The 14070-nt window shown below is 44.3% G+C and overlaps 1 protein-coding gene across 1 annotated transcript in view; it reads left to right on the top strand.

The window, feature by feature from the left end:
- Positions 1-14070, top strand: part of JMJD4 (jumonji domain containing 4) — a 60849-nt gene that overhangs the window by 23758 nt on the left and 23021 nt on the right. The window contains exon 4 of the mRNA XM_085628759.1: positions 3302-3569. Within this exon, the coding sequence (XP_085484885.1) occupies positions 3302-3569 (268 nt within the window). The remainder of the gene's footprint in view (positions 1-3301; positions 3570-14070) is intronic.

Here is a 14070-nt window from a genome sequence, read left to right as displayed (position 1 = left end):
TTAAATATCAATGAGTTGGGGGACTCTGGCCCCCCACGCAGCCCCAGGGCTTGCCACCTCCCAGGGGCAGCTCTCTAAAATTACATACGGGGGCTGCACGGACCACCACCTCACCAGGGCTTGATTCCATTGGAGGGGGACCGCGCAGCCCCCCCCCCCCCTGTGAGCCCTAGATGGCGCTGGGGACCGCCACCCCCCAGGCCAGCTTTAGCAATGTCCCGGGGTGCCCACCCCTGGACATCGCAGTTTGCTATGGCTTGGTGGGAGAAAAGCTCTGTCCGTTTTCCTGCCCACTGTCAAGTGAGCAGGGAAACAGATATTGCTTTGAGATCCAGAGAGCTGCATGTTAGCAGCTCCCTGGGTCTCAAAGCAATTCCGGCTCCCGCAGGAGGCAGCGAGCTGGCAGGGACCGCTGAGGCCTTCAGACTCCCCCTGCGGTCTCAACAGATTGGCCCAGGGAATGGGTCCTCAGGGCCAAAATCGGCCTGGCCCCCTCCCAGGTATTAAACAAAAATATATAAAAAAAATAATATTAAAGGCTGGCCCCAGGAGATGGGGTCCTTGGGGCCAAAATCGGCCTGAAGGGGGGCAGCGCAGCTCCCTCCCTATTCTAAGATGCCTGGCCCAGGGAAGGGGGGCTACGCAGCCCTCCTTCCCTTTGGAGAAGGAACAACCAAAACAAATTGCCCTGCCTCCTCTCTCCACTACTCTGCAAACACCTTCTGGCACGCAGCTAGTTGGGAGATGAAGTCCCCTTGGCTGCTGAGGGTTCTTAGTGGCGAACAGGACAGCATGTTGCCTCCAGTAAGCCCTACACAGTGGGATTGCTGAGAGGTGATCGGAGGTGATGCCCCTTTTCTCCACCACTCTGCAAACGCTCTTCTTGGTCTACTGCTGGTGGGAGAATGAGCTCCCCTTGCCTCCTGAGGGCCTCAGGACTAAAGTGAACTTCATCCTCCTAGCAGCAGTGCTCCAGGAGGTGTGTTTGCAGAGTGGTGAAGAAATGGGGCGGGGCATCTGACGACCTTTCAGCAATCCAGCTGTGTGGGTCTTACTGGAGGTAACAGGAGGGCTAGCTGGCTCCCAAGGACCCTTAAGAGCCAAGAGGATTTCATCCCCCTACTAGTAGTGCACCAGGAGGCACGGAAAGGGGGTGTGGTCTCCCACCAGATCTGAGCAGTCCTGCTATGTGGGACTTATTAGAGGTAACAGGCGGGGTAGTTGGCCCCCAAGGACGTCCTTTAGGGCCAACTACCATTCCTGTTATCTCCAATAAGTCCCTCACAGCGGGATTGCTAAGAGGTCTTCGGAGGATACACCCCCTTTCTCCACCACTCTACAAATGCGGCTCATGGTGTTCTACTGGTTGGGAGATGGAGTCCACTTTACTCTTGAGAGACATTGGGGGCCAAGAAGCCCTCCTGGTACCTCCTGTCAGTCCTACACAGCGGGATTCCTGAGAGCTGGTCGGAGGCCCAGCCCCATTTCTCCACCACTCTGCAACTGCAGCTACTAGTTAAAAAACTATAGAAATTCACTGAAAAATCCAAAGGTTACGGGGACGTTATAGTTTGGAATTAGCATTGGAAAACCTTAAAAATTTCACACAAAAAAACCCAAAGTTACAGGAATGTTATCGTTAGGAAAGTGAATTACAAAAGCTTTAGAAATTCACTGAAAAAATTAGAGGTTACAGAGACGTTAAAGTTAGGCTCAGGTATCACTCATACAAAACCGAAGAAATGTAGCCATTATCATGAATGAGCTAACTATAACTCGCGACCCAGTAATGCACTGCTTATGACCTCACATTTTACATCACTCATGACATGGTCAGTGACATTGCTGATGACATCTCAAATGACATTACTGATGACATCTTCCACATAATCTCTGACACACCCACTTACACCCCCATATAACCATTCATACACCCACTCCAACTATCACACTACCTTTCTCAAACCCATTCACACACACATACCAGTATTTACACAGCCACTCATTGATTCATAGATCAACACACACATCCACTCACTCACCCATATAGCCACTCATACACCTACTCTCACTAATACAGCCTCTGACATATCCACTCATCTACTTATACAGCCACTCACACACTGAGACATTCACCCATAAAGCTACTCGCACACCTACTCTTTCACCCATAGTCAGTTACACAGCCACTTGCTCACGCATACAGATACTAACGCATACTCACTCCCCTGTACAGTCACTGACACAAGCACACACCCATACAGCCGCTCTCACATTCACTCACTCACCCATACAGTCACTCATATACCCCATCACTCACCCATACTGCCTTCCACATACCCAGTTACTCATCCATATTCCACTGACACATGCACTCACTCACCAACACAGCCATACACACTCACTCAACCATACAGCCACAGACCCACCCACTCACTCATCACCCACTAACACAGACACCCATAGAGATACTCAGACAACCAGTCACTCACCCATACATTCACTGAGGCACCTAACCACTCATACAGTTAGTCATGCACCCACTGAATCATTCAGTCATTCATCAATACATCTTGGTATATAATTTACACTTAAAACACTCAGTCACCGGATGATATCAGTGATGTCATTTGAGACGCCATAAGCGATGTCATCAGTGATGTAATATGTGACGTCATAAGCAGTGCATTGCGGTGTGCAAGTTATAGTTAGTTCACTAACTATAACGGCAGAATTTCTCTGGTTTTGTACGAGTGACACCTGAGCCTAACTATAACGTCCCTGTAGCTTTTTTTTCCCAGTGAATATACAATATATTTATATATTTACATATATATATTTATATTCAGTGCAATAAGCCATTGATGTGGGGTTTGTACCCTTACATTGGCCTGAATGGGCAAAATAAAAATAAAATATAATTTGTATCCGTGCACATTAACTTCAATGATAATCTTTTGCGAATGCCTTGACAGTAACAGAGTTAATATCGTCAAAAGTTTTTATTGAATTTCCTTCAGACACATATTACATACAGATATCTCTAGCTGTAGATGGATAAAGCTCCCAAATGAAAGCATGTTTCTGGTAAATCAAATCATCTGTCTCATTCATTTGAAAGTTTTATGTTTTTTCTGTAATCTTTTTGGTGGCAGTTTGTGATATTGCCCTGCAGGACACAGACAACATAAAATGTGTTCCTATTGACCTGGCAACGCTTTCTCTGTTTTCTTCTAAGTTTAATTTGTTGCTTCTGCTCCTTTATTAAAAAAAGAGTGACATATTTGTTTTTCTTATACAGGACTCCATTTCACGCTGATGTCTTTCGCTCCTATAGCTGGTCAGCCAATGTTTGTGGGAGAAAGAAATGGCTTCTCTTCCCAGCAGGTCAGGAAGAATACCTGAGAGACTCTCATGGTAACTTGCCATATGATGTCACTGCCCTTGAGCTCCAGCACAGCAGCACTTCCCCAGGATCCGGCCAATCTGGTCAACCCCTTGAAGTGATACAGGAAGCAGGGGAGGTGATCTTCATTCCGAGTGGTTGGCACCATCAGGTTTATAATCTGGTAAGAGGCATACTGTTAATCAATAAAAACGGTAAAAATGTAATCGCGACTAATTTCAAGAGTATTGCTAAACACCTGAAAGCAACAACACAAATGGTTCACCATGCCCAGTATTTGATTCATTTTCCTATTGTCTAAGCTTACAACCCCAAAATCGCTGCTTGTTTCTTTTTTTCCTATTGCCACAAAAGATATTCTCCATCTGCATACAACATTTTTGATTTCAATTGTTCCTACCATCTTTGCTGTTGCATAGGCCCAGCGCTTCTTTGTTTAAGCAATATTTTATGCATTGTCTCTTGGTATCACTATTACTTCCTTAAAGCATGACTCATGACATATAATGCCTTTTTAATTTCTCTAGTGTAACTCTAGAGATGTATAGTATTTCCTGTTGTAGAAGGAATTGCTTAGGGAACCAGATGAACTTCTGTGTTAGGAGAGAATTAGTGGATTGTTGTACCACATTGTGTTACATTGGGCAGTTGTAGAAGACTTGTAACATCTGATAGTGAGAAGTTATTGCCTCTTTGCTCAAACAGCATTTCTCTCATATCTCCTTTAGTATAAACTGTGATTCCATTGATGTTTTGCGCTATGCACACTAAAAAACTGGAGAAAAATCTGTAGCTAAATCTGTCTTTGATTCAAGGAAAGTCATCCCGGACTACCTAATTGTAGTAGAGTGCTTCTCATAAATCACCAGAGACTTTATAATGAATTTACCTTCAATTTTTATGGCAGTACGGAAAACTGTGTCTGTACAGCCAGACACCGACAGCTTATCTCATGTCCCCACCAACCGCCCTGGAACACCGCTATGTCACAAAGCCCTCTCCGTTCCAAATTCCCTTCGGAGCCACCATTTGCATAAAGACAGTCTCCCACACAACTTACACTGTATAACACAAATGCACACTGATGTCTTACTAATAATGGAATGTGCTCCATGCAAGTGCCTAGTAACAATATGACCATGTTACCTTGCTGCAGGTCATCTAGTTCTCACGAGAAATAATTGAGGGAAAGATGGGCGAAGTACGCTCATATGTATCCCTCTATTGCCAGGACCAGCGCTATGTATTTCAGAGGGTGATGGTGGCAAAAAACAGTTTCAAGAGGTGGAGGACGTGGTACATGACCTCAAGAAAGGGGCGGAGGAACTCGGCAAGACGCGGAAAATCGAGTACAACAAAACAACCTGCGCTTTTGTCGGATTCCTGGAGAGAATTGAGGGCACCTCCACAAATGAGCTTCTTGCCATTCGGTTGAAAACCATCTTTCCACCTGACCAATTTTCCACCTGCTTTGTGGTGGAACGGTCCAACAGAGTGCTAAGTAAGAGACCTCCCCATGGAGCCTCTCCTAAACGCATAATTGAGAAGTTCCTATTCTGTTAGGTAAGGACATGATCCTGCAAGAGGTATGCCCCAAGGGAGATCTACACCATGGTAACTCCAAGATCATGGTGTTCCCCGATTACTGCCGCAAAGTTCAACGACAAGGCTGCTTGTTCGACTGTAAGAAAGTAAAGCTATGTGCCCTCCAGCTACAGTATATGCTGCTAGTCTCAGCTAACCTGAACGTTCTATATCAGGGGAAGGCCTTATTTTTCTAGACTCCAGGGGAGGTATGGACTTGTTGGAGGAGAGTCCTAGGTTTCCGCCATGGCTAGATGAGGGTCCGGACAGCAAACACCCCGAGCTACGCATACCAGGCCTAAGACCAGTCAAGAGAGGCAACAGTGATGGAGTTGTAAACCTTCTTAACTTGGCAAGGGAATCCCGTATCTGACAAAGAGATTGGCAACGAGACGGGGTATAGTCTTTGGACACAGAGGGGACCATGGACATGCACCAAAGAAACCTATAGGTCGCACACTGCTAAATGCTTCACCGTCAGAATTCGTAAGAGGAGAATCTTCTTCAGACCTGGAAAGTGTTCATCCTCTTGCAAAAGAAATAACAGCATTAGAAAAGGGTGGAGCAGATACAGGACAGCAACTGCAGATCCAAACTCTGGATTCAGTACACCGAAGCCCTTGAAGTGGCAACCACATGGCCGGAGCAGTGCCCAAATGGCTGCAGTCCACAAAACCCTTTGGGAGAGCTCAGCTCGCCTCAGACTCAGAACATCTGTACTTTCTTGCAGTTAGCTCTCTTGCTTTTCTTCCTTTTTTCCCCTTCTTTCCTTTTCTTGTTTCCCCCTTTTTTCCTTTCAATTTTTCGTTCTCTATGTGATATACTGTTTACGTTTTAGGAGTTATTGGGGCTAGGGCGACAGACCGGCAGACCTCGCTGTATCTTCTTGAACACGACTGTTATAAAATGAAGCGGTTTACAGTGTTAGAGAAATTGTGGAGAATGGGGGGGTTGAGTCCATTGTTTTCTTTTTTTTTTAAGTTACTGTGGTGATCTTTGGCAGCAACATGCAGAAACAGCGGCGCATTGGCAATGCAGGGTAGTAGCATGCAGGCAAACTCACTACCGGAGCCCAATATGACTGCATCCATCACCCCGACACTCTACAAAATATAGACCTTCCATTAAGATATCATCGTCAACATCTTGGCTCTAATTCTCCACACCCATAATAAAAATCTAGAGACACTCAACACAATTAGGTCTTTTGTGTCACATGCAAGATAGTTCCAATAATGGGCAATGGCCAGCGATTTGCACACTGGGATGATCCATTTCTTACTTAGTAAGACATAACTGGGACAAAAAAAACAAAAAATGTCCATAGATTCCTCCAGCTGCAAACAGAAAGGACAGTTAGGAGCTGAAGATCCCATGTGGAGGTAAAGGAATGTAATGGCAAAGTGCCAATTCTAAACTTCATATGCAAAGTTTTAGCCCTAGCTGGGCGTATTCTGTCCAACAATGGCTCAAAGCATGGGCCACATTTATGGTTCAAATACTTCTCCGTTAAACTCCCCACTTTTTGATCTTTCTACATTTATTGCAACATGCATTCCTAGTAGGCTTGTTTCAGTTTTGCAATAACACCCTTTGCCATTTCTTTCAGGGGTGAGCCACACCTCATCCATCATAAGAAGCTCACACTGTTCTTTTATCTTCCTTAACCAAGGGATCCTTGTTCTCCTGTCTAGACTGAGAATCTCCTCTAAAGTTATCCTATAGATCTCAAGTTCGGGAGTGTTCCAGATTCGTACCCAGTATATTAAAAGTTTTAGTGGAATCATGTGATCAATACTTTTTAAAGCTAGATCAAATCAAAGTGGGGTCAAGGTAGTGTTTACCGAGAGATTAAAAAAATACCTATTATATTGATTTTCAGCTGCTCTAAGCGCAGACACATCAGTCCATCCCCAGAGCTCTGCACCATAAACTGTCCCTGTCAGGGCCATGGCCCTATATACCTCCAGCGCTGGATTTACTGCTCTCCTTGGGTTAGCCATATATTTTTTCCCTATGGCCATTGGCCTTTGGAACAGAATCGTTCTACTTTTCCTTAACTGTAATACCCAGGACATGCTATCAGATAATCTTACCTCCAGATAGTCAAAAGACTTTACTCGCTCCAAGGTAGCCCCCTCTATCCTCATTTCACTTCTAAAGCAACAATGGGGGTTTACCACAATACATTTTGATTTTGCTGAATTTATCTCGAAACCCCTTGTGCAACAAAATAATGAAAACTGGTCCAACAACTGCTGCAGTCCATGCAATGTTCGAGATATTAAAAGCTTCATCAGCAGACATTAAAATAAGGACTATTATTCCTGCGGATTTTGGTGCGTCATGATTAAATTTTGCTAGCCATTCAACTGCTCTGTTTTTATATAAACTAAAGAGCATTGGGGCCAGCATGCGCTCTTGCCTGACACCACAATTGATATTTATCCTGGATGTAAGGTCCCCTCCCACATTCCACCTGACTTGGGCATACGAGTAGAGTTTTCAAGATTCCAGTTAGATCCTACGGAATACCGTATGACTCCAACACCACCCATAGGTTCTCCCTAGGTACCAGGGCAAATGCTGCCCTTAAATCTATGAAGGTGGTCCCCCTTCAGGGCGACATACTTCCAGCATAACACCCTGAAGCGATATACCAGGTCCAAGGTACTAACCTTTGCCCTAAACCCTGCTTGGCAATGCTCTAGGATATACTGTTCAGTTATCCAAGTTTGGGGTTCAATTAAAATCTGCCTAGCAAAATGTTTTTGACTAATGTCAGTTAAGGTGATGGGTCTATAGTTGAATACCACATCCATCCTCCCCTTCTTATAGATAGGAACAAAAATTGCACCGTGCCAGGAAGGGGGGATGTCTTCGTCTCTCAGGATAGCATTACTGAGTGCATTCAGGTAGGGTAACCAGACCTCAGGGTGGCACAGATCTAGCTCTCTGGAATGCCATCAGGGCCTGATGCATTCTCTCTTTTGTGTAAATGCAGTGCCTGTGCGGTTTCTGCCATCCCAAGTACTATGGCCCCACTAGCCTCTGTCTTAGGCTTTTGCCTGATCTGATCTACATCATCTCCCTCAGATTGTTGGACATCATGACTTGACCACGCCTTGTATAGCTCAGTAGAGGGAGCTTTCCACACAGCAGGTTGTACCAACAAATCCAAGTGATTTTCTGTGGTATGAGTCCCAGATGCTATAAGATGCCAAACACCTTGGTACCCTTATTGTACAGGGATTCAGTGATTTTCTCCCATTGATCTTCCTCCCATGCCCTTTACACCTTTAGTAATTGTGCTATAGGCTTTTCTGGCATTGGAAATCTCTGTGCGGTCCCCCAATGTTGCCTCTTCAATGTCTACGTTTTTAGCATGTCTGTGTACCAGCCAGGGGGTTCGGACGGTTTGCCCCATAAAGAACCAGTGAAGATCTACAAAATTATTAGCACTTGGGTCTGCTATTTCAAAGGGGGCCAAATTCTCCAAAAAAAAACTATAGATATATGACTGCATTTTATCATCGCCCACTAATAAGGGTATATTCTGGATAGAATGAATATAGACACTTATAATTGCAAGGTGCCCAACCCCCAATGTGGAGCCTGTTGGAATAGTAATACCCAATAAATCTCCACAATCTGATGGCAGTCTTTTTACTTTAGCGAACAGTTTCATCTTGAGTCATATCAGCAACCCACTTGAAGGTCTTCCCCGCGGTTGAAGGACATGAATTGGATGCACAAGTGATGTACCCCGCTCTATACACAGGCTTTACCATTGTTTCCTGCAGCAGAATATATGGAAATGTTCTATAGATGTGCCCCACTCCAGCACCTTCAGCTTTGCTCTAATCCCTGCAGCATTCCAAGATAATGATTTTATAGTGTCAATTGAGCTTGAACTAACTCCAGAGTTTTGTATTGCAATATTTATTTCCACTCTTCTATCTGAGGTTGCTAAGTTAAGATCTTTTACATTTATTCCTATTTGGTTGTGAGGGGAGGCTATTTTAGGAGGTTGTGATGTTTTTACAAAGGTCAGCTGGGGGGATTTGATGGCATCCGGCTGGATTCCTAGTTGTCAGTCTAAGTTGGACTGATCCCCCACGACAGAGAAGGGAGGAGAGGACTGGGGGCCAGCAGCTAAATTGAGCTTACCAGATCATGGTATACAATCCGGGGCATTGATATTAATTCTTATTTATGACTCTGTAGGGGGACTATACCTATGGTGCAGTCCTATTAGTCCTTCCACTAAATCATGACTTACTAATTTTAAACCAATGTGGTGCTTCAATCACGCATTGTTACTAAACGTAGTGGCTCTCATTATATCGTCTCTTTTGACGGATCTACTGTTCCTCACTTTCCTAAGCCAATTAATGACTTTATTAGTTAGCGTGTCCTGGCTTTCTCAAGTAGTCAATGGGATTTTTGGAACATCTATCATGTATATGTCAAAATGCTCTATTTGCCCTCCTGCAGGTCTTGTTGTGTATTTCTTTGGTTTGGTGATAAAGGAGTCTCATGTATTGTGGATCATCCAATCTTTTTCCCCTTAAAAACTCTCTGGAGTTCAATTTTTTTCCCTTTGGTGTATTGCTGTTAGAGCCTTCTTCAAAAAGGGGCATAGGCAGCTCCCTACCCGTTCTGTGAGCCCCAGGTTTAGGGTCTATTCAAGGAACATGTTTTTGATCCACTGGATGCAGTACCTCCCAAATCGCATCATGTCTAGGAGCCTCTTTCTCTCTGGTCGAAGACAGTTTAGAGCTAAGCTTCATTACCAAAGTTGTCAATTTATCTACCTTTTCATTGATAACCTTTGTCAGGTTGCCCATATATTTCTTTAGCCCATAAACTGCTGTTGTATGGCAACTATCTGTTTATTAGGGAGCTCCTTCTCTGTGACTAACAATTTATTATGAACTAACAAAGTTGGTATGAGTGTGGTTCTCTATTGGCTCATCTAGGGTCCCTAGAGCCTCAAGCTAATTGCTACATTCAGTCATTATTACAGATGTGACAGCAGATGAATCCGATAACTGGGTTACTGTCACATCCTGCTGTCCCTCTGATGCTTTGGGCAAAGTGTTTGTACCAGTATCACTTTTTGCTGTGTTGTATGCCTAGGTATCTATGCTCTCAGATTTTCATAAAGAAAGATTTAATGTCTCCCTTCCCTTGTTGCTTCCCTTTGTCCTTAGTCGCTTTAGTGGCCTTACTAGCTAGAAGCCCTTCTACTTCTTCCAAAAACACATTTATTTCATCCAATGTGCAGTTTTCTGCTGTGTGTCTCGGCTGTTTCTTTGCATTCCCATGTCAAGGGAATTGCCATTTGCTTTAAGTTTCCCCATGGCTAGGGTAACTATGATATTAACTACTCGTGTGCCTTCCCTTCACAAAAAAGGGAAGACAACCCATTATTTAGAGAAAAGCGTCCCAACTGTACCTTTTTTTATGCTATCAGCTAAGTAAACTAAAGGCAGTGTAGGGAATAAACTGGTTGACTGCAGGTCCCTTTTTGAATTCAGCAGTCAAAGCACAATAATAAGAGAGAAAGAAATAAAAATATTCAACTAGCGACCTCCCCAATTTCCCCTCAGCTACACAACCTATAACCAATTAAGCTGCTAGTTTAAGACAAAACCGTTTCAGCCCACACTATTACTGAGCCAATTTACATGCACTTACAGGCAGCAATGCAAAAAATCTAACTGCCACAAACCCAGCCAATCATTAGAGATTTTACTACATTTTTTTACAGAAGTCCTTTTCGTTGTTGAACTCTCCAAGACAATTAGTACATGATTTAACAGTATGTGTCCCAGGTATTACTACTGAAAGCGTTCCTTTAGTCCCAATTTCTTTCGACAGCAAAGACTCCTTGCCACGGACCAGACAAGAGAAGGAATAAGCAGTCTAGAGGCAAAAGAACAACACAAAGTAATCAGCAGTTCTTTCATCTGGCAATTGAAACTCTGCCATGGACTACTCCCCCTCTTCTTGGTCTTTTAATTAACTCAAGGACAATTAAATGTTCTCTGATCCGTGGCTTTAAGGAAGGCAAGGTTTATACAGTTGAACTGCCCGCCAGTATGTACTTCGGCTCTGAAGTAAGTGGCAAACAACACTGTGGGTTAAACCACAAGTTTATTTGAACATACACTGTACCCCCGACCACCTCAGCCTCTCTATCCAGCGCAACTGCCGTTCTCTGGATCAACTGGTCACCAGAGTTCCATAGGAGAATGGTCAGCCTTGGAGTGGGCCTGTCACGGTCGGGTGACGCGAGACAATACAATACTACATTGAGTTTTCCCTTTTTTTTTTTTTTTAAGAAAATACATTGGTATAATACAACCATTAAAAACAACAGAAATTAACACATAAGAAAAACAAAAAAAACCCTTTAAAACAAGTTCAAACAAAAGTAACAAGGCACGAGCAACCAGCTAGAATGCATGCTGGAGGACAGCATTAAACCTACACCATCAATAATGCAACAATTAAGGTGCAAACTTCATGAACAAAAACATAATGAAAATAACATGGCAAGTAAGAATCACATAAGAACCCCACAGTACCCCTTACCACCTGCGCACCTTTCTTTCCAAACCCTGACCTGCAAAAAAATAAATAAAGGTGAGACATAAAGTATACACAGCCCCCCAAGTCCCAGAGGAGCCTAACGGTACCTGCTGGGGATTTTATGAGCTCTAAGGCTCTTGCGCAGGGCTTGAGTGGGAAATATTTATGTCTTCCAGGCGTATTGGAGAACTCCCATGAGACCTGTTTGGCATCATGGAAGGTTGTCTTGAAAAGGGACCAGAGCTAACCACTTTACCAAAACCATCATGTTCCTGAACCTTCACCACTTTAGAGATGTTCCACCAATTGCGACTAAGAACTCTTATGGCGTTGCCACACACTCTATTAATACCCAAAGGGTCCGAAAACTTGGAATCACCTTCCTTCACAAAGCTGGGAGTTTTGATCCGAACAATATCACCCACACTGTAAGTGCAAACTTTGACACTGTTCCTTGTGTCATAATAACACTTTTCTGCTGTGCCATTTCTACATTGCGTTGAAGCTAGTCATTGCGTAAATGATGCAACACACCTTCCTTCAAAAACCTACTCATCCAAGCTGGCCTGAACTGCAAAGCGGCCTTCCTTCCTTTAAGAGCCTCAAAGGGAGAGAACCCTGTCGTGGAATGCGGAGTGCCTATAAAACCACAACATGGATTGAATCGCATTTTGTACATCACACTTGTGAGATACTGCCCATCTTACACACTCACCCAACATCCTATTAAAGCGTTCCACCAGGCCATTAGTTTGTGGATGGTAAAGCGACCTCTTGAGATAACGTATGGAACTCTCCCTTAAAAAACTCTCTACCTCACCCAAAACAAATTGTACTCCATTATCTGAGATGATTTTCTCAGACAAACCTTCATTCATGAAAATTTCTTTGAGAAAAAGAATGACAGCCCTGGAGTCCGGCTCACCAATGAACTTTACACACGGCCACCTAGAATAGTAGTCCATGAGAACTAGGACATAACGAGAATAGTGAGGAAGAATATTAAATGGCCCTACCAAATCAATACCTAGTTTCTTCCACAGTCCAGACGGACAATCAGTGGGCTTCAGCAGTGGAGTGACAGTTTTGAAAGTTTTGTTAGCAGAGGAACACACACAACAACTTTTAACCATTCCATCAATCTGTGTGTCCATTTGTGGCCACCAGAACGACTCACATACCCTTCATTTGGTCAATGTGGACCCCAAATGACCCTCATGCACCTTAGACAGAATACTGTGCCTTAACTCGTCTGGGGGAACCAGTTTGTCACCTCTCAAAAGCAGCCCATTTTCAATTGTCATTTCCTCCGACACCTTGAAAAATGGCTGCATGTTTTGTAATAAAGCCTTCTCCCTAGGCCATCCCGAAACAACCTTCTCCAAGACATCTTTTAAAACTTCATCATGACCCAACTTTGTTCTCCAACACTCTTCGCTAAACTGACAGCAATTCTCAGCCTCCAAGGCCGCAATGATACAACATTCATCGTCACCAACATCAACCATCACATCCTTCCCAATTACGGGATTTCTTGATAAATAATCAGCTCACACGTTCTTCCCTCCTGAAATATGCACAACCTCAATACTACAGGCTCCTTCACTGTACTATTATGTAATGTCACGTACAAAGCCTATTGCGAGGGGCCAAGTTTAAGTCCAGGAAGATAAGAGTAGCAAATTGCAAAAATACCAGAATAATTGGCTAAACAGCTCTTGCCGCCACTAAGGCAGATGTTCATAGTCAAGCACAAAGGGGGTGGGTTTGCCCTGCCTCTTACTGGCAATGACGAGCAAGGATGGGCCCACCCTTGCCTGGGCATGGCCGCATGCATCTGGCACTGCAGGCCACCCACATGCTTATATAGCGCTAAGCTGTTTCAGCCGTGGCCAGACAGAGGACTGTGGGACTCGTACTCCCCGGTGGTCGTGTCCCCTTATCGTCTATTCCTGTAGTGCGACTGGGTGTTGCAAAAGTCCAGGGTACAGAGGACACCCCCCGGGGTCTATTTCTGACGCAGGAACTTGCTGAAATAGGCAGAACAGTATGAGAAGCTTACGCCAGGCAGCTTCTTCACCTTCCCCACTTGGCCACGAGACACCCACGCACTTATACAATGCAAAGCTGCTTCAGCTGTTGGCCAGGCAGAGGATTGTGGGACTCGTGGTCCCCGCCAGTCGCGTCCCGCAACTGCCTAATACTCTTGTGCGGCAAGGTGTTGCAGAGGAGACCACTCCCTGCGGTCTATTTCTGATGCAGATGCTTGTTGAAATAGGCAGAACAGTATGGGCAGCTTATGCCAATCAGCTCCTTCACCTTCCCCGGTCTTACAATTCAGTAACTGTTTTGGAAACCGGATTACAGACTCCAATACAGTTGTTGTGGCACTTGTCTGAATCCTCTAGCCTTTTATCCACAGCGTCTACCCATCTGTGAACTGTGTAAAGTAAGAATGGAGAGTTTTTTTTGTCAAAGAC

Source organism: Triturus cristatus, chromosome 10 (genome assembly GCF_964204655.1).
Source record: "Triturus cristatus chromosome 10, aTriCri1.1, whole genome shotgun sequence".
NCBI classification, from domain to species: domain Eukaryota; kingdom Metazoa; phylum Chordata; class Amphibia; order Caudata; family Salamandridae; genus Triturus; species Triturus cristatus.
Note: the sequence above shows the minus strand (reverse complement) of the source record. Positions and strands in the feature narration are given on the sequence as shown.